This window comes from Rhinoderma darwinii, chromosome 6, assembly GCF_050947455.1.
Source record: "Rhinoderma darwinii isolate aRhiDar2 chromosome 6, aRhiDar2.hap1, whole genome shotgun sequence".
Taxonomy (NCBI): Eukaryota; Metazoa; Chordata; class Amphibia; order Anura; family Rhinodermatidae; genus Rhinoderma; species Rhinoderma darwinii.
The window spans coordinates 33745286-33767458 of NC_134692.1; the positions used below are offsets into that span (position 1 = coordinate 33745286).

Below are 22173 nucleotides of genomic sequence, written 5' to 3' on the forward strand. Positions count from 1 at the left end.
AATAAAACCAATTGTATAAAGCATGAACAACTGCTGGAAATAATAACAACATACTGACATTCAATCTTTTTTCCACCAACATTATTACCCCAAAATGAATGTACTAAAATGACCCCCTTAGTTCCTACAGTTGTAAACCTACAAGTAGAGTTAAAACTACCATGCACCGTACCTGGAAAGCTAACTGGGCCGTGAAGGTTATTTTATCTCTTTCAAACAGTCCTCTGCTGATGTATATAAATGTGAAGTATGTCACACAGTCAATGAGGTTATTCACTCTCAATCGGACATCATCAGATGGTTCTGCTTGCTGCACAGCCTTGTGAAACACGATATTAAAAGCCTGCACATGAGAAATTAATTCAGATTATGTCAATTAACAGTGATGACCAGAGCAAGACAACTCTTAATGGATCTGCAATTAACCCTCTAGTGACAACACAAGGCGCTTCTGATGAAGAATAAAACTCCAAAAAATAAAACTACTGTCAATTTTGTCAAATTAGGAAATGATCAAACTCAAATAATGTCCAAACATCAATTAATAAAGAATACATTCATTTTTTGTAAGATAATATTGTATCTCTTATATCTGAGGAACCATTAGTGTCCTTACATTGTATGTATAGTGTTAGTACAGTATATTTTGCATGACTAAAGCATTCCTACAGGAAGCTCATATATACAATACTGGATATGGGAAACTTCTTGTCAAATCTAGTCTGAGAGATCACAAGGTTTTCTAAAGACAAATTTGTCCTCACTCTATATTTCTTGGAGCTGCCGACTCCATGAATGGATATTTCTTAGGGTTTTTTTTTATTCCTTAACCTTCTCCTACATCTTAGCACATGCAGAAACTCCACCAGAAGAACAGAGTAGCCATGTGCGGTACTTGTTGTATTCTGTCAATGGAAAGAGGATAGGGTCTTGTGTGATGACGATCAGAAACTCACAACAATCCCTCCAAAAGGCACATTAAGTCGCCTAATGGTACCATGGAGAATGGCCATAGGGGATTTTATTATCTGCTTAAGTTCATTTCTAATTCAGGTAAGAAATATACAGCAATTGTTTTATGTGCACTTGCTAATATAAAATAATCAATTCATTATGTACATATAGTTCTAGATATGGATCTGAATGAGAAATTAATACCTTGAAAAAAGAAGAAAACTCACAGTTGATTGTTGACATATATTGTAATCTAGGTCAATGCTATTAATTTTGGTTTCCTTAAGTATATATATATACACACACACACACACACATATATACACATATATATTTATTTATATATTATACCTTAAATGTACTAGTTACTACCTTAAGAGAGAACTGATACATAGGGCTGATTTTCTTTAGATCATTCATGATGAAGTACAGAAGGGAGGTTCTTGATGCCACAGGACGATAGTGCTCCCGAGCTTCATTGATCTTCACCTCATTGACTTTGGCTTCTAATACCTGCATACACAAGGCGGACATATTTTTTTTAAAGTGCATTGTAAAATGGAAAAGCCATAGACTAAAATGGACTCTGAAAATTCTCCATCAGCTAGGCCATTGTGACAAACCCAAAAGCTGCTAGGAAGTTGACATGACCATGGTGTCAACGATTTTTTTTACCAATTAATTGGATGCTGTAACATGTTCTCGGAGAAAAGCATCAAAAATCAAGAATTTTACTAGGCAGTCAACTATGTGGGCTTGACTACATGTAGTAAATAATTGTCTTATTCTATATAAGTGGACCTCTATGGCAAGGTCTACCTGGATACATTTTCCAAAATATGAAGTTATGAATAAACTATAACCAAACCAGAGAACCCCTGAGGTATTATATGCACAGTCATTATTCCCATTCTCATTATGTACTTGGTAATGCTGCAATGTTATCCATTGAGACCTACAACTCTGAGTTCACCCCTCCCCCATGCCTCTGCCGCCCCCATTCCTTCCATGTCCTTTTTTCTTTTATTGAGCATAGTCATATTAAATAATTTGTAAAATGAGGAAAATATATTATTTTGTGGAAAATATGTTGTTTTGTTGGAAATGTTATGATGGAGAGTTTATTATATGCTAACAGGGTGATTCTATTCTCTGCTCAAAAAATTACACTTGTTAAGAAAGTCACAGAATGTCTTGCTACTGGAACCCCAGTGTTTTTTTTTAATGTAATAGTAAGTGTTTAATTTACCTGCAGCACCTCCACAGGGGAATTTTAATATTACACTGTTGTAACCAAATAACTTTCTTATTTTTATGCAGTTAAAGTGGTCTTCCCATAATCAATATTTATCACCTATCCACATGATAGGGGATAATTATCTGATCGTTGGAGCTCCGACTGTCTGGACCCCACCAATCCTGTAAACTGACTTACCTGACCATCCCTGTGCGCCCAATATGAGTGGGACGGTACTGCGTATGCTAAGCCAAGCTCAATTCACTTTCTATGGTGCTGCCGGAGAAAATGAATGGAGTGTTGTCCAAGCATGCACAGTACTGCTCCATTCATATGGAGGACCCAGGGGCGGCCAGGTAAACCTGTTCTCGGGATCGGTGGCGGTCCAGTGGTGGGACCCCAACTGTTCAGATATTGAATACCTATCCTGTGGATAGGGGATAAATATTGATTATGGGAAAACCCCTTTAAAGCTCAGTTCACGCTGAGTTTTTTTTGCAGGCAGAAAAATGTTGACCTGCCTGCACTTTCTTGCCTCTGCCCTTGCCTTGCATTGAGTGCCGCTTGCAAAAAATTCAGCAAAAAAACGCTTTCTCTGCCTCCCATTGATTTCAATGGGAGATCAGAGGCAGAACTGTGGCAAGAAAGAGCATGCCACTTTTTTTTTACTGCGAGCAGCTAAAGGCTGCCGCGGGAAACAAAACGCCTCCGCCTCCCATTGAAATCAATGGGAGGCAGTTTCAGTAGTTTTTTGCCTCTGATTCCCATGCGGTTTCCGCGTCAAAATCTGCGTAAAAAAACTGTGTGAACTGGGCTTAAGGTTCCTTTAAAACAAAAGCAATTGATTCCTAAAGTAGGTAGATTATGCACCATTTTATTAGCACGATCAGACTATTAAAACTATCCAGTGTTTAACAGCTATGAAAATGTGTACCAATGTTCTTTATGGAACACTATACTGGTGAATACAGAGTTAAAAATTAAACAAAAATTATTTTCGATCCCTCCCCATCCCACTTGAAAAGGGGTTTGTCCAAAGCCATAATAATTGTCTTTGATGAACACGAATTTGAATTTAGTTCCATGCTGTACAAAACACTAACTTGTGTTCAGAAAGCCAGATAAAAATATTCATTGCAATGTTATGAATATTAGAAACCATATTTCACGCTCATAAGTCTATAGGAATGTGCATAATTGACTCCAAAAATATTCTGAAACAGTATAAATGGTGTTAATTTACCTCCTTCATTGCTCAGCAACCTCTGCAAATAAATGTAAGTCTGTGACTATTAACAGTCTATGGAAGTGAAGGTCAAGCAGAAAACAGTGACTCTCTGAATAATAAACAGCAGGAAACGTTGTGTGCATGCTACTAAATGAAGGCCGGTGTCACCAACATTTCCAAATTATTTCTAGGGGTCACCAGGCATCAGATAATACTGCCCCAATACTTATTTTCTTACATTTCCAAGTAAGACCTGTTTAGCAGAATGATTTTTTTTTATCGTTTACATGCAGTATCCTGATTAAAAAATGAAAAAGCAAAAAAATAAATAAATATATATATAGAAGCATATTTACCATACATACAACATATAAAATATCAGTTTTTGATGGTTTATTTATTCGTTATTTCTTAATGTTTTTAAAACATTTCCCAAGCTACTTTGCAACTACTAGCAAATACCTCCTGACTAGGGGAACAGAGGACAGGATATGGAGGGAATCAAGGTCAGACCGGCCCATGCAAAAAAAATGCATCAAAAAACATGTTCATTGATTTCAATGTTTTTTTTGAGGCGGAAAACGCCTCAAGATAGGGCATGTCGCTTTTTTTCCCATGAGCATTTTTCTTGTGCAGCGGTAAAAAACTCTGTGTGAACAGGGCCTTAGGAAGGTATGCTGTTCAGGACTCAAGGAAAACTGAGTGACAAGCCCTGTGGGAGCTGTAATGATATGGCCATATTAGATGTCACCAAGCTTTCTTAAAAATAGATATGACAAAAAAAAAGGGCTCAAGAGAATATTTGATAACCTGACAGAAGAGAAAAGCAGGACTTAATATTTGATCACATTTGTTTTTTTTAAATTTCTTCATGGGAAATGCTCTTTAATTATGCAGTTAGGCCGGGTTCACACATTGCGTAAATAATACTCTGTTGAATAAGCCTAGAAATTCGCGCCAAACTCTGGGATGAAATCTGCATGTGTTGCACTGCAATGGAAAATCTGCACCGCAACAGATAGTGCATGACGTGGTTTCAAAATCCAATGCATGTCTAGAATTCGCCGCCGATTTTTTTCCCTGTTCGGTGAATGTGTTTTGTTAAAACCTCCTTCTTTTATATTGTGCTGTACTTTGTTGTGGAATTTTAGTGAAATTTCAGAGCATATGCCATAAATGTCTGATAGATGTGGGTCCCTGTTCTTAGACCAGCACTCTTGAGAATTGGGGTCACCGAACCACTATACCGCCTGGTGAGGCGGCCACTACATCCAGGCAGAAAGTGAATGGGGAGGTAGTTATTCACATGTATAGCACTCTTCATTCATTTTTATGGTAGTTACAGAAACAGTCAAGCCTGCTAGCACAGCTGTTTCTGTAACTCCCAAAGAAGGGAATGGAGAGAGACACATGCGAGGTCACCTCTCCAATCATTCTCCACCTGGATGCGGCAGCAAGCGACCGTCTCACCAGGTAGGACGGGACATGGTTGACCTCTGATCTGGAGAAAGGTGCAGGTCCAAGAGCAGAGACCAACATCTATCATACATTTATGGCATGTTCTGTTGATATGCCATTAATATCTGAGTTGGAAATACCCTTTAAACCCCATTCACTTACATTGTACTTTACTTTGTTAAAATAAAGAAGTGTGTGAACCCAGCCTTAGCGGTTCTATTGATAATCAATGTTTATGCTAAAAAATGTATTATTTAGAAACATTGAAAATATATTGAAAAAACGTATTAAAAAAGAATTCTGTCGTAATCACCTCTATAGTCGTGGTCAATTCAACAACTAACCTACCTCTCAGCCTCTGTACAGGCAAAAAATGAAAAGTCAATAGCAAGAGGAGAACGAGAGGTAAATACCATGTAAATCAGTAAACTTTTCAAAATATTCATTCTATATATTCACTATCTGTAGGAGGGAATAGTCTGTTTTTCAAGAGCAATTTCATACAGCAGATAAATGAGAGAGACACTTCTCTACGGTTGTAGATATAGAAAACATATTTGTAGGTTAAATCAACATAATTATTGTAACTTAAAATTGTCAACAAGGTTTGTGGTGATTTAACATCATAACTAGGGGGACCCTGATGTGTCATTTTAATCAGTGATGATTGTGTATGTTTCTATGCCTCAAAATTTTTGATAATACATTTCTTTCAAGTTACATGTTACTTTTTCCTCGTGGTGAAGATTATTCTAATTAACCCAAGAATATAATTAGGCTCATGCATTAAAATAAGTTCTATTCGAGGTCCAAAAATAAAGCTAGTTTACTGGGTATGCATCATCATGAAAGTATATATCCTATACCTGCTGCGTGAAAAATGGTAAAGTAAATGTGATGATACCGTCTGGCATGTGCTGAAAGTCTAATTTACAAATCTGCTTTCCAAAAGTTTACAAAAGCAAGTCAATAAGAATGATAAACAAGGCAATTTTATGCTAGATATATATAAGATAAATTTGTTATATTTATGTTCTGGAATTTATGTTATATATATAATCGGCTTATTCAATGCATGCCTGGAAGCGTAAACTTAGAAAACATGTACATTCAATCCAAATATTATGAATGTGTTAATTTTCTATAACAGTCCATAACTCGATTTCCAGCCAAAGAGTAAACAGTTTTGCTTTTATAGAAAATATATTTGCTGGACCTTGCGTCTTATGTTGTCATGTTTAAGGCAGGAACTGATGTAGAGCAGGTCTATACTCAGGACCTCTGCCCCTTCTTATAGAAAGTCAGCAGGAAAAGGAGATAGCCCAATTAATATTGGAGTAGGTTGGAGAGCCCAAAACTTTTCTAACTCTTGGTTGCTTTTTTTTGCATTAAGTTAAATATTTTACTAAGTACTTAGAAATAGTTTTTTCTAACATTTGCCTAACACTTTAAACGTGTAGTCCCATCAGGGCATCCATAATAGGGCCTATAGATGTCATACAAGGGGGCATACATGCTCTGGCAGACTTGCGCCATCCATGTATTATATGGAATGACATTCTTTTCAGTGGCCGCCATATAATACTACATTTGCGACATCTTTAGTGACATCAGCTGCTTGTCGGGGGTCTCATGGGCCAGACCTGCGGCAATCAGCTGATCGCGACAGCTGCTCTGATATTGAAGGGCCCATCTATGATGAAACAACCCTTTTAACGAAGACTTAAAAATCCTTGTGGCTGTCCGATCCCTGCTGACTAAAGATTACTGGCCATATGCAGTTGGGTCATGGGCCTCCGGCTATAGACCACAGTACAATCAGCTATTTCTATTGTAGGCAGGGATGAGAGCTTGAATTTGTCTGGGGCTTCACAGCTCCTTTTAGTCATGCGCCAATCATGGTAAGGTCGCGACACAACTTATACCTTGAATTGTGTTAGCGTTGAGTGGTAAACCCAAGCATTTCTATGGTACATGATGGTTGTATGATGGATCCTGCTTTGATGGAATAGTCATCGTAGCGAGAAACGTTTTGGGTGCAATGCATATACTGCATGTATTTATATTACCCAGATGAGTAAAGAAGATTGTTAGACATTAAAGGACAATACCGAAGCAAGGAAGGTCCCGAAAGTCCGGTATGACTAGCAATTAGCTTTTTGTTATAAAATATCCTCATCATCTAACTTTCTCAGTTGGTGTCATCTTAGGCCATGTTCAGACGTGGCGGAATTTTTCCGCTGAAAATGTTGCTGCAGATTCTTTGCGAATTTGCAGCAACATTTTCATATTTGACAGCTAATTCAGGCGTTGCGGATATCACAGCAGACTTGCTGCAGATTTCAGCCTTTGCAATGCCCAGTGAAAGTCTGCTTCTTCTCCGCAACATAATGAGCATGCTGCGGAGGGAAAATTCTGCTCCGCAGCCTAAATTCCGCAGTTATTTTCCGCAACGTCTGAACTAAGTTTCCTAAGAATGTAAAAAATGGCTGCTGTAGAATTCCACTGCGGACTGTCCGCAGCGGAATTCAACAGCAATTCCGCCACGTCTGAATGTGCCCTTACTGTATATTTCAAACAGCCTTCAGCTCGTGATAAAGCTTCAGTTACCTTCATTTCGATTTCGGCTGCCGTGTGTTTTGTTGTTTCCAGTTTTTCCACCAGGAGTGTGTCCCCCAGGAAATTACTTTCTGCTGCTGATAGGCGTGTCAGTAATTCATCCTCAAGCATTTTCAACTCAATTTTAAAATAATTCTGTTGCTTTGTGAGCTCAGACTGAAAAGAAAATGGTAAGTTTTAGACCTGCAATTCTAATGACGCTAACAATGGGAATACACTTTGCTACCTTTTAATTTTCCTGATTATTCAACATTCTACAATAGTGCTAAAGCATTTAAGGTCAGGACTAATATCAAGAAAGGAAAAGGAGTATAATTTGGGGCTTTATCAGGTACATTCAAATGACCATTTTATTGCTTATTCATTCCATTTACTCACAAAAAAACTTAAAATGGCCTTTTTGTTAGTTTCTTCACCCATCTAAAGCCCAGCCTCTATATCAGCATTGCACTGAATAAACACTATGCCAACCAGCATGTTGCCCTTGATAAAGGTGGCTTTTAGTTTTAAATGATTGCAATGTATTGGCTTTTACATGTTCCTCTGCTACAAGTAATATGTTCACAGGCTTAAAGGGATTAAGAAAAAGGGTCTCCTTTATTTCCCGAGAAACAGCGCCGGTCTTGTCCACGGGTTGTGCCTGGTATTGCACCTCAGCCCCAGTCACTTGAATGGAGCAGAGCTGCAATCCCAAATGCAGCCTATGAGACAAAAGTGGTGTTGTTTCTGTAACAAAAAAAATAAATAAAAATTAAATAGCCCCTTTTTTCTAATCTCACACAACCTTTATAATATGTCTAATATGTATATGTTAAAGGGACCTACACATAATGCTAAAATAGCTGGCATTAGATGTAATCTAACGTTCGAATTTACCTAGTATAATTTAAATGTGTTTCTCAGGTGTTGCTTTGTGTGGCATATTCTGTGCAAGATATCTTGACTATTTCTGTAATTTCCATAGACATGAATAGAGAGCCGCCTTCTCTCCATTCTTTTTCTGCCTGGATGTTGCCAGCAATGGCTGTCTCAATTGGTGGGGGTCCTACAGTTAAGAAGACCTCCACCAATCCAACATTTATGGCATATCCTATGGATATGCCATAAATGTCTAAAATGGGAAAACTCATTTAAAGGGTAACTAAACGTTTGACAAACTTCTGACATGTCAGAAGTTGTGATTGGTGGGGGTCCGAGCACTGAGACCCCCACCAATTGCTAAAACAAAGCGGCAGAAGTGTTCATGTGAGCGCTGCGACGCTAAGTTTATGATCTGCTTTTTACGGAAATCAATGTAGCGGTGTACGGGCTCAATAGAAAATCTCTGAGCCTGTACACCGCTACATCGGCTTTCTGGAAAAAGCCGAACAGAAACTAAGCGGCTCAGCGCTCACACAAGCGCTTCTGCCGCTTCGATTTAGCGATTAGTGGGGGTCTCAGTGCTCGGACCTCCACCAATCAAAACTTCTGACATGTCACTATGACATGTCAGAATTTTGCTGAACGTTTAGTTACCCTTTAAGGAAATACTCAGAACATGATTTGACTATAAAACACTGACCAAGACAGACATTGCAACAGATGCCAGGGAAATATACAAAGAATGTTTTAAAGTGTAGCTAAACGTTCAGCAAACTTCGGACATGTCATAGTGACATGTCAGAAGTTTGGATTGGTGGGGATCCGAGCACGGAGACCCCCACCAATCGCTAAAACAAAGCAGCTAAAGCGTTCAGCTGCTTCGTGTCTGTTCGGCTATTTCCGGAAATATATGTATCGGTGTACAGACTCAATAGAATGTCTATGAGCCTGTACTCCGATACATCGGCTTTCCGGAAAAAAATGAACAGAAACGAAGCAGCTGAACGTTCACACGAGCACTACAGCTGTTTCATTCTAGCGATTGGTGGGGGTCTCCGTGCTCGGACCCCACCAATCCAAACTTCTGACATGTCACTATGACATGTCAGAAGTTTGCCGAACGTTTAGCTACACTTTAAGTGTTATTTATGGCAGAAATTATTCTATTTATAGTAAGATGATATTCGGGATAAATGTACCACTGTCAATTCAAGAAAATTGTTACCTTGAAATGTTCCAGGTCGGGTCTCTCTAGATTCACAACATTAGCCAGGAGCTGATCTTCCAAGCCATCTCGTGTTACAGTGAAGTTGATTAGTGTTGTCTGGGCCTGTATTTCCGGTTTGTAATGGGGATTTGCAAGCTTTGTGTGCAAAATTAGTCTAAACTTTGGATGGAATTTACATTCTTTATCCCCGATTCGGATGTATCTGGAAATTATAATTATAAAACAATAATCAACCTCTAGTCTACAGGGATCTTTTCTGAAAAGTCAGAAATGGTACAGTAGGAGGTAGGGTGCTGCATTCTGATTCATTGGTAGATGAAAAAATAAACGGGAAAGTCCACCTTTATAACCAATAAATAACCTAAATAACCAATATGCAAATAGTCTTAATTAAAAGTCTACCATTTTTTGTCTACAGCTCCTATGCAGACTTATATGTCTCCGTAGTAAAAGATGACAAAGACCATGTGTAGTCTAATCCCTACCAAATATATGTTATCAAAAAGTAGGAGACATATGGTTATGGTATGGAGTATGACTGCAGGATCAGACTACACAGGGCTTGTTTGTAGTCTGTAACCTTGGAGATTGCCTGTAAGTTTACATTCATCTCATTTTAAAGTTGTATACATTTCTAAATTCTTTAAGTTAATAGGTATTCTTTTAGCATTGTGAATTTTGACCCCTTACATATGCCTATAATATGGCAAATGTATGCAGATGAAAAAAATAATATCTGTGCAGTAGCTTACTTATATACAGTACATGTAGGGACAAAATAATTGTGAAATTAAAATATAAATATTTTCATAAAATAGTAAAGATAAGTAAAATATAAAAATAAGTAAAAAATAAGGTACAGTTTTATAAAAATAAAGGTTCGCTCATTATTGAAATAACCCCCCCCCCCATAAAAAAAAGTAAATAATGGGAAAAAAATTACATATAACCCTTTAGAAAACCTTTTGTTTAGGGCCGTTTCTGCAGGTATGTGTAACAATAATTTCTCAGTTTGACAAGAGTCGTGGGCTATGTTCACATCTGTGTGGGAGCCGCAGTCCGGAAGGAGAGCTCCTCATAACCAGACTGACCCCGATTGTTTGGGGCCACGACGCAAATGTGAACAGAGCCTTATTTCATTAATATATAATGTTGTTGCTCTAATAGAAGCCACAAACCAATGCCGGGTCCATCATATGACAAATACCACTGGCGCCCGACAGACCCCACTGACTTATAATGGGGTATGTTGGGTTTCATTGTGCTTTTTGTTGTTTTGACAGAAAGAAACTGCTGCATGCAGCGCTATTCCTCCTGTTAAATCTGATAGACTTTGCAACGGAGCCTACAACACAAATGTAAGCAGTGTAATACTGTTGATTGATTAGCTACAAATATATATATATAAGCTCAGTGTCTACAATATATACTATAATAATAATCTTTATTATAAGGGCAAAGCCACACGTGGCGGAATTGCTCTTGAATTCCGCTGCGGACACTCCGCAGCATTAATCCGCAGCGGACCCGTTTCTCCATTGCCTTCCACTTCTCTTTAGTAGGCTTCGTTTAGACGAGGCAGAAAATTCTGCTGCGGAGCATAGGCTGCGGAGCGGAATTTGGTGTCCGCAGCATACAATGGATGTTGCGGACCAGTGGCGGACTGGTTGCGGACTCATGGCGGAAGTTCTCCATTGACTTCAATGGAGATTCTAAATTCCGCAATGAAGTCCGCAGCTGTCATGCACATGTTATGTGTGCTGCGGATGCGTCTTGCTTTTTTGACATGACATTTCTTCATTCTGGCTGGACCTATGTATTTCTAGGTCTACAGCCAGACTGAGGAAGTCAATGGGGCTCCCGTAATTACGGGAGCGTTGCTAGGCGACATCAGTAAATAGTCACTGTCCAGGGTGCTGAAAGAGTTAAGCGATCGGCATTAACTGTTTCTGCACCCTGGACAGTGACTACCGATCCCAATATACAGCAACCTGTAAAAAAAATAGAAGTTCATACTTACCGAGAACTCCCTGCTTCTGTCTCCAGTCCGGCTTCCCAGGATGACGTTTCAGTCTAAGTGACGGCTGCAGCCAATCACAGGCTGCAGCGGTCACATGGACTGCCGCGTCTTCCAGGGAGGTCAGGCTGGATGCCGAAAGAGGGACGCATCACCAAGACAACGGCCGGTAAGTATGAAATTCGTTTACTTTCACTAGGTAAAGTGCTGTCCCTTCTCTCTATCCTGCACTGATAGAGAGAAGGGAAGCACTTTTACCGCAGTCCGCAGCAGATAGTCCGCATCAATTTACTGCACATTTTGGGCAGATCCGCCGCAGAATCTGCAACGCAGATTCTGTGCGGCATTGATGCGGACAGTTGCGGAGGAAATCCGCCACGTGTGGGCATGCCCTTATAGGGTTAACATATTCAGACAGCACTTTTGCTGCTGCGAAAAAAATGGACACCTAGCAGAACGGAGGGAAGCGGAATCCAACTGAAACGGTAATTCAAACGGAAGCCATGCTTTCCGTTTGGATTTTCGGCCATCTATTCCTCTAATGGAAGAGACCTAAACGGGTGACAATGCTAGTGTGAACTTAGCCTTTCTATACTATATTTTCTATATCTACTATAGCAATTTATCCCTAGTCTCAAAAAGAACTATACCTACATTTTCAAGTCTGTTTTATATAATTTTGTATAATTATAGATTTTTTTAATGAATCTATTCAATTATTTTATAAATACATATCGGAAGATAGTATTGTTTGGGCTAATGGAGCTGAGAATCCCCCGGATTACTAAGGGGTCGTCCACCACCCTCCCTCCCTGACCAAGCTGGTTCTATCTATCTATCTATCTATCTATCTATCTATCTATCTATCTATCTATCTATCTATCTATCTATCTATCTATCTATCTATCTATCTATCTATCTATCTATCTATCTATCTATCTATCTATCTATCTATCTATCTATCTGTCTGTCTGTCTGTCTGTCTGTCTGTCTGTCTATTTATTTTTTAAATGTCAACTTTGCAGTTGTAACATTGCCATGAGCAATTTAACATAGTAAGATTTTAGAATGTCAAGTTAAGCTTCACCTTTTACCTTTAAATATTATATTATGTTTCGGAAATTGCATGAATAGGAATTACATAATCTAGTATCAGAATTTATGTCCTTAGGAGTCTTGATTGTGACAATGGACTCCTACCTACAGACTGTTATAACCCAACATGTAGTGTATCTGTACATGAGTTTGCAGAGCAAGAGTCGGGAACTAAGAAAAATCATATCATTATCAGAGCGCTAAGGAGAGCAATTCCTGTCATGCCACTATTAGGTAATTGCAATGTCAGTAAATCCAAAATATATTATTTACAATTGATCCATAATAGAGCATTACTTTATCTTAAGAAATACTCGTTTTTTTGTATACACTGCAGATTCTATAAGTTTTCCTCTCACCTCTGTCTGCCAAAGTGTTTGTTTTGAAGTCAACAGTCATTGAAATTCAGAATGACAACCAAAGTGTTATAAGTAGTAGTCATTTTCTGAGTCACAACGCTCCATGAAATCACTCCTTGAATCAAATACCACCAAGAGAGTGAGAAATTAAACATACCTTTCAGAGTAGTGTTGAACTGTGCAAACGCGTTCAGCTGGATCAATACTCAGCATGTAGAGGACTCTGCTACATTTATGAACTAGGGGTGTCTGATAGGGCATTTGTGCAAGGAAGCCAAATATTTTGGAAAGTACAGAAAAAAAATATGATGCAGACACACACACACACACACACACACACACACACACACACACGTATCTTGTCTTAGAGGGTAATTATGGAGATGGCAGCCTGGGTTACCTGCAATGTGCTATCACAATAAATTACTATAATTGATAAGTATAATTAGACATTGGGAATAATGAAGTGACCCTAATCAGATATGAAATGCTGATTATTTGAAATAAAAACCACCACGTATAGGCTGCAAACAGCAGTCTCACATGATAATTAAAATAAAAATACATTTACAGTGATTACAGGGGTTGCGAATCCTGGTGGAAAAGGAGATTGACAGCTTTTATGTAGCACTTTAGACATTGTATGTGGCAAGATTCTCAAGATAATATTTATTGAGGAATTGAGCTCGTAGTTTTTTTTTCTGCAGAATATATTATTAATAGGAATTTTATGTAACGGTAGATGATTAATTTGGGAAAACTATATGGAATAAGCATATGCCATATTGAGGGCACAATGACTAAATTGGAAGGTATTGACACATAATGCCAACCCTTTCTCTGCCAGCAGTTTGTGTACCTTTTGGACACCTCTTGTAGCTTTGCCAATTTTCACTCTTTTCACATACAAATAAAACATTTAATCATAAAGTGAAAAAGTCATACTAAACCCACATACCCATGTATTTTCTGAAAGTAGATACTTAGCATATTGTCAAAATTCCACTAATCATTTTTTACACACAGATGCCTTCAGGCAATTTTGAATCTCTGTGAAATTTTTCGTAAAAAAAATACATACAAATACATGTTTGTGCCTAAAAGTATGAACCAAGAAAAAAATAGACACACAAAACCTTATGTCTATGTCTACATGAAAAGATAATACAATCAGTAGCAACATAAAAAACAAGGATTCCACCTTGAAAGATGAGTGTACCACCACAGCCTATATATTTTTGGAAAGCAGACATCCTTTTGTTTACAGCTATGTCGACCTTCATGTAACTTTGAGACAAATAGGATTTTAAAAAAACATTAAATCTTACACATTCGTCTGAAAATAAAATCCAAGCAGACATTAAGGGCTTGTCCACATGTAACGAAACCGCTGCAAAAAATTTCTGCAGCAATTCCGCTGCGTGTGGACAAGCCCTTTCACAAAATAAATAAATAAAAAAAAATAATACTACATCAAAAAGAGCTTAAGCTCTCAAAAATTCTGAAACAGAGGCCATGCAGCATTTAGGGCGGGTTCACACATAGCGGAATTTCACTTAAATTCCGCTGCGGACACTCCGCAGCGTTAATCCGCAGCGGAGCCGTTTCTCCATTGACTTTCACTTTAATTTAGCAGTGTTCGTTTACACGATGCGTACAATTCCGCTGCGGAGCATAGGCTGCGGAGCGGAATTTGGTGTCCGCAGCATGCTCTGTCTGTTGCGGAGCAGTGGCGGACTGGTTGCGGACTCATGGCGGAATTTCTCCATTGACTTCAATGGAGAGTCAAAATTCCGCAATGAAGTCCGCAGATCTTATGTGTGCTGCGGAGCGTATTGTTTTTACTACCATGACATTTCTTCATTCTGGCTGGACCTATGTATTTCTAGGTCTACAGCCAGACTGAGGAAGTCAATGGGGCTCCCGTAATGACGGGAGCGTTGCTAGGAGACGTCTGTAAATAGTCACTGTCCAGGGTGCTGAAAGTGTTGCGGGATGGACATTAACTGTTTCTGCACCCGGGACAGTGACTACCGATCTCAATATACATGTATCTGTAAAAAAAAATATAAGTTCATACTTACCGAGAACTCCCTGCGTCTGTCTCCAGTCCGGCCTCCCAGGATGACGTTTCAGTGTAAGTGACGGCTGCAGCCAATCACAGGCCAAGCACAGGCTGCAGCGGTCACATGGACTGGAGCGTCATCCAGGGAGGTCGGGCCGGATGCCGAAAGAGGGACGCGTCACCAAGACAACGGGCGGTAAGTATGAATTTCTTTGACTTTCACTAGGGAAAGTGCTGTCCCTTCTCTCTATCCTGCACTGAATAGGGAGAAGAGAAGCACTTTTCCTGCAGTCCGCAGCGGCCAGTCCGCATCAATTTTCTGCACATTTTGTGCAGATCCGCTGCAGAATCTGCAACGCAGATTCTGTGCGGCATTGATGCGGACAGTTGCGGAGGAATTCCGCCATGTGTGGTCATGCCCTTAGCCTGATAAAAATATATAGTGAACAACCCAAACAAATACTATACTACTAAATCATTTTTTGTTGAGGTAAGCACACAGCTTGCCATGTATAAAAATACAACTTAATAATTGATACACAATCACCTTCATGCAACTTAGCATCAAACAGTGGTTATAAACAAAAATTGCATGAAAATTAAGCTTTGTGACTAAACACTTACTAAAGCAGACCACTTGAGACCTCTGATGCGACTAAGGCTTCGTTCATATCTGTGTCAGGGCTCCGTTCCATCTGAGCTTTCCGTCGGAATGGAGCCCTGACTGACACAAACTGAAACCGTAGGTTTCCGTTTCTCTCACCATTGATTTCAATGGTGATGGATCTGGTGCCAATGGTTTCAGTTTGTCTCCATTGTGCAAGGGTTCCGTCGTTTTGACCGAATGAATAGCACAGTCGAGTACGATATTCATCCGGTCAAAATGACGGTACCCTTGCACAATGGAGACAAGCTGAAACCATTGGCACTGGATCCGTCACCATTAAAATCAATGGTGATGGAAACGGAAACCTGTCAGTCAGGGCTCCGTTCCAACGGAAAGCTCAGACGGAATGGAGCACTGGCGCAGATGTGAACAAAGCCTTACTTGATGCTGCAATCCAGACATTGGTAAACATTGGGGTTGTGGAGTCAATAAATAGCCTAATTAGGCACATAGGGGTGATTAGATGAGCACACATTTTTTGAAAAACTAGCTTCCCTATATGGGAGAGGCCAGTCAGAGAGCAAATATGGTCTCGACAATCAGAGAGCATATATTCTCTCTGATTGATAAGGGAGGGGTGATAACATTAACAAAATGTAATATTATTCCCAATGTTCCCGTGGACATCTAAAGACAAACAGGGACAGGAGGAGAATCACAGATCCTTCTCCTCCCCCTGCATGCTGTCAGCATATCCCGCATCAGCTCCCCGTCTGTTCCTTTACAAAGACTCAAGTGGGAGCTACAAATCTATGCAGCTCCCACTTTAGCTCGCATTAACCACAATCAGTGGTTTGAAAAGTCTTGTCTTTCACAATTTGCATGAGCACTATCCTTGATGCCGGCATTGAGTAAAATTATTTCTGCGATCTTGATTTTGTATTAAAGCCAAGATTCTTGGCCCTTAAACCATACCGATATCGTGTCACTTGCCACGATCAAGCGAGCGCTAAACCGCTTGTAGTAAGGACGTATCAGATACATCCTTGGCTATCGTAGTACTTCCCTGCCAATGTATGAGATAATATGTGGCAGGGATAGGGTTTAAAGGGTGTTTCACGACAAGAACCCCTGTCCATATGACCTATTAGAGCATATGGACATCATAGGGAAGGGTTCCCTGCTTGAGATCCCCTCTATGAGCCAGAATGGAAAGCTGCTATCATTTTAATGGCTGCCATGTAATACTACTGCAGTGGAGACAACCCCCTTCAAATGTTATTATGATTGTGGGAACAGAGGAAACAAACTGATCTAGAAAAGTACGCACAGTAGAGTAGAGCTGAATATAGACATTATGCTCATTGTGGTTGATAACAAACACTTATGCAGATAATTAGTACATATGTGGTAAATAAAACAATCATTTCCAACTGATAGAAATCGAGTTCATCAGTCAAAAGATTTCCTGTAGGCTCGCTTATAGTGTTACGATTGGCTTGTTTTCCTGATCTATTATAATGATTATTGTCTGATATAAGCAAAGAAAAAGATCAGTGATAAACAATAAAATTAATGTTTATTGCTGATCTTGATAGAATGTGCCGTCGAGAGAGACAATGCTAGGCAACAACGATGCTCCTCACTTAGCGGAGAGAAGTTTCCTCCACGCCAGCAGCGAAGATCATCCTGATGCAAATGGCCATGCGAGACTTTTTAAACCACTATCGTTTGCTGGATCATTAGAAAATTTGTGTAGAATGATATAATAAATATATTCTGCAGTATAAGAATGTAATGGTCTTTATGTAATTTACTCCGTGATCCTCCTAAATTTTACCTGTTTATTCTAATCAAAATGGCTGCTCATAAAAATTCATTAAGGATTGCATTTTTTTTACAATGTATAATTTAGCAGTTTCCGCCACACGCTAACAGCTGATTGGCCAGTCAATGTGATTGGCCGAAGCCATTACTAAAGCTCCAGCCTTCAAAATCATTCGAAAACAGCACAATGATGACACATATCCATGGCCCATTTGTGTTTAGAATTTGACGGTCTTTAAGATCATGGGCTGCCACGGATATCATCCGATATACCCAAATCCCCCATTTGGTTACCAGCAGTGACAACCAAGTGTTGTATTGTTCTAAATTTTTGCAATGATGATGTATCTCTGCTCATGTATCCTGTTGGCAGCACTATATATATGCCACACCAGTAGGCATATTTGTGCATTAAAGTCTTAAGAAATATCATATAGAGTACAGAGAATGTTCCAAAGGGTAAAATTTTAGATTATTTTCATAATATCCGCATATATGCCACTACAAGTGCAGGAAGCAATAGGCTCATGTTCAGCCAGTCCTCACTGTGCCACTTGCAATAAAATTTTAGAGTCTCCAGAAAATACGCTGACCTACTCAAGGTCAGAAGAAACTGATATATTAATCATATAGGACTTGCTTCAGTATGTTAAACAACATGCATCATTCTCTCTCTAAGATGTATTAGTTACATTAATCCTATTATAAATGCACTCGCTAACTATCCTGACACTTTTAGGGGATGTCCACGAGAATGAAGTCGATGCAGTTTATCTATGGTCTACTCACTGTAGGTAAACTTCTTTACATGGATCTGCAAACTCCTATTATAAAAGCAAGGCAAGTGCTTCTACATAGAGACAAGCTATATATACATAAAGTTATAGTCTGCTAATAATTATTACCTGCCCCTTTTAAGTGTATGTCTCCCAAGTAATGGGTCAAGCACAGGGTCAATAGACTCTTCCAAATTTTCTATCAGAACTGGGTCACCACTCACAACTGCTTGTTCTATGACATCCACATACCTGTAGAAGAAATGAAACACAAAAATATCATTCTATAAAATTTCCAGTCAGTTAATAAAGGACTATTTAACCTAAAGTTCTAGGGGTTTTTCACTTCTAAGAAAACATTGATAAGTGTGTGTGCTGTGACCCCAATAATTCCCAGAACGGTGTGGCGTTTGACATAAGAAAGCATACATTTAGGTTACAATGTGAGTTATTATTATTTACAGTTATTGACTATTATTAATATTATTATTAATTACAGTTACAGACTACTATGAAGAACATTATTACCCTTTCTGGCTTAGATGAATGACTTTTAACCTGGACCCATATCTACTTTTAATCCACTTGATGCCTTGAAGTTGAGGGTCAATCATAAGCGGCCATCGTTCACAGTTTGATAATATGGTACCATTCTGAATAGACATTTGATCACTGGGAAGCCCCTCATTGTTCCATTCTGCAATGATTGCATCATCACTCAACATACATACGGGATCAAGTCCTTCTGTCATTGGAATAGGAACCTAAAATAGACAACAGACTAAGTGAGCCTAATTGGTCAGTGACTACCAACAAAACATACATAACCACCTATCAAAAACCTGACACAGTAAGCACATAAAACACCACTGCAATTAAAATGGTAATCCGCAGTCAGTGTAGAATACTTTTAAAGCAGAGCAATTTTGTATTCATTTTTTTAGTCTTATCTTAGTGCCTCTCATACTATACAGACTTGTTCCTTCAGATTTAAAATATGAATCTACAAAACATACAATATTTCCAGCTCCTAGACTTACCCACTTGTTTTTCAGTATATTGGGGGCAGGGTTTCTGTTGCAAATGGATATATAGATTTTAGTAAAATTTCCATATTTGTCCTGGTAATTTTCTAACTTGGGATAATACCAAAAAAGATTTGCGTACAAAAAATTATTATGGGTAATGAACATGAGAAAACTCATTAAAGGGATATACAGTGGAGGAAATAAGTATTTGATCCCTTGCTGATTTTGTAAGTTTGCCTACTGTCAAAGTCATGAACAGTCTAGAATTTTTAGGCTAGGTTAATTTTACCAGTGAGAGATAGATTATATATAAAAAAATAAATAAAAATCACATTGTCAAAATTATATATATTTATTTGCATTGTGCACAGAGAAATAAGTATTTGATCCCCTACCACCCATTAAGAGTTCAGCCTCCTCCAGACCAGTTACACGCTCCAAATCAACTTGGTGCCTACATTAAAGACAGCTGTCTTACATGGTCACCTGTATAAAAGACTCCTGTCCACAGACTCAATTCATCAGTCTGACTCTAACCTCTACAACATGGGCAAGACCAAAGAGCTTTCTAAGGATGTCAGGGACAAGATCATAGAGCTGCACAAGACTGGAATGGGCTACAAAACCATAAGTAAGACGCGAGAAGGAGACAACTGTTGGTGCAATAGTAAGAAAATGGAAGACATACAAAATGACTATCAATCGACATCGATCTGGGGCTCCATGCAAAATCTCACCTCGTGGGGTATCCTTGATCCTGAGGAAGGTGAGAGCTCAGCCAAAAACTACACGGGGGGAACTTGTTAATGATCTCAAGGCAGCTGGGACCACAGTCACCAAGAAAACCATTGGTAACACATTACGCCGTAATGGATTAAAATCCTGCAGTGCCCGCAAGGTCCCCCTGCTCAAGAAGGCACATGTACAGGCCCGTCTGAAGTTTGCAAATGAACATCTGGATGATTCTGAGAGTGATTGAAAGAAGGTGCTGTGGTCAGATGAGACTAAAATTTAGCTCTTTGGCATTAACTCAACTCGCCGTTTTTGGAGGAAGAGAAATGCTGCCTATGACCTAAAGAACACTGTCCCCACTGTCAAGCATGGAGGTGGATACATTATGTTTTGGGGGTGTTTCTCTGCTAAGGGCACAGGACTACTTCACCGCATCAATGGGAGAATGGATGGAGCCATGTACCGTCAAATCCTGAGTGACAACCTCCTTCCCTTTACCAGGACATTAAAAATGGCTCGTGGCTGGGTCTTCCAGCACGACAATGACCCGAAACATACAGCCAAGGCAACAAAGGAGTGGCTCAAAAAGAAGCACATTAAGGTCATGGAGTGGCCTAGCCAGCCTCCAGACCTTAATCCCATCGAAAACTTATGGAGGGAGCTGAAGATCCGAGTTGCCAAGCGACAGCCTCGAAATCTTAATGATTTACAGATGATCTGCAAAGACGAGTGGGCCAAAATTCCATCTAACATGTGTGCAAACCTCATCATCAACTACTAAAAATGTCTGACTGCTGTGCTTGCCAACAAGGGTTTTGCCACCAAGTATTAAGTCTTGTTTGCCAAAGGGATCAAATACTTATTTCTCTGTGCACAATGCAAATAAATATATATAATTTTGACAATGTTATTTTTTTTATTTTTTTTTATGTAATCTATCTCTCACTGGTACAATTAACCTAGCCTAAAAATTCTAGACTGTTCATGTCTTTGACAGTGGGCAAACTTACAAAATCAGCAAGGGATCAAATACTTATTTCCTTCACTGTATATATATATATATATATATATATATATGGTGCTGACTGAATAAACCACCTTTCTCTTACTATGTCGGAGTGCTGTGGGATTTATTTTATATATATATATATATATATATATATATATATATATATATATATATATTTATTTATTTTTTATATATATTTATTTTTTTGTCCCCCCGAAGCTCCTGTCTTAGGCCCCATGCACACGGCCGTAATTTTGATCCACAACTGTAATTGCGGATCAACGTACGGACCCATTAATTTCTATTGCCCATGGACACCTGTCCGGGCCGTAGAAATAATCCGCAAAAAAAAAGGACATGTCCTATTTTTTGATTTTACAAACCGTGCTCCCATACTTTCTAATGGGACCACGGCCCGCAAATGCGGGTGACTGTCCAGCCATGTGCAAGGGGCCTTAGACAATTTCAAAACACCCAGAGAATTTTGTAGTAAGCAGTTTGTTGCCCTACTTCAGCGTTTCTATAGTACCCTGTTAGGGCTGGTTCACACAGCAGATTTTGCGTGGCGGGTCCCACTGTAAAATCCGCCTCAAAACTAAGATTTCTTCCTTCCATTGATATCAATGGGAGGGGCGGAATCTGCCCGAAGAACAAAATAATTAGTTAGCGGGAAAAAGAAGCATCCAACTCCCATTGAAATTAATGAGTGGCGGAATTTTGCAGCGGACTCTGCCTTCAAAATTCCTCTGTGTGAACATACCCTAAGAAGGCCTGGCCATTGGACTATGGAGAGCTGGGTGGGTCCTAGAATTTGTAGTGATTGTTGCTAGTTACCTTCAATAGCTCAAGTGTGCTGAGAGTTCGCATACGCATGGATCTCTGATCTTGGGAAAAGTTGATATAACGCTAAAAAGTAAATGCTGTGCAAGTACAAGAAATGTTTGCTACTTGGTTTGGATATTTATTTTTTCTGTCTTAGACGTAAACAGCTTAAAAAAAAGAAAAGGCAGGTAGAAGATATACAAAATTTATCACAGTGGCGCACTCTGAATGATACATTTTTGCATGTCTTG

At 39.1% G+C, this 22173-nt stretch overlaps 1 protein-coding gene across 1 annotated transcript in view; it reads right to left on the reverse strand.

Annotated features, from left to right (window-relative positions):
- The window catches only part of LOC142656572 (dynein axonemal heavy chain 11-like), a 271269-nt gene that overhangs the window by 63279 nt on the left and 185817 nt on the right, over nt 1-22173 (reverse strand). The window contains exons 54-59 of the mRNA XM_075831503.1: nt 18860-19095; nt 18461-18583; nt 9583-9787; nt 7488-7652; nt 1327-1467; nt 173-343 (exon numbers count right to left, since the gene is read on the reverse strand). Of these exons, the coding sequence (XP_075687618.1) occupies nt 173-343; nt 1327-1467; nt 7488-7652; nt 9583-9787; nt 18461-18583; nt 18860-19095 (1041 nt within the window). The remainder of the gene's footprint in view (nt 1-172; nt 344-1326; nt 1468-7487; nt 7653-9582; nt 9788-18460; nt 18584-18859; nt 19096-22173) is intronic.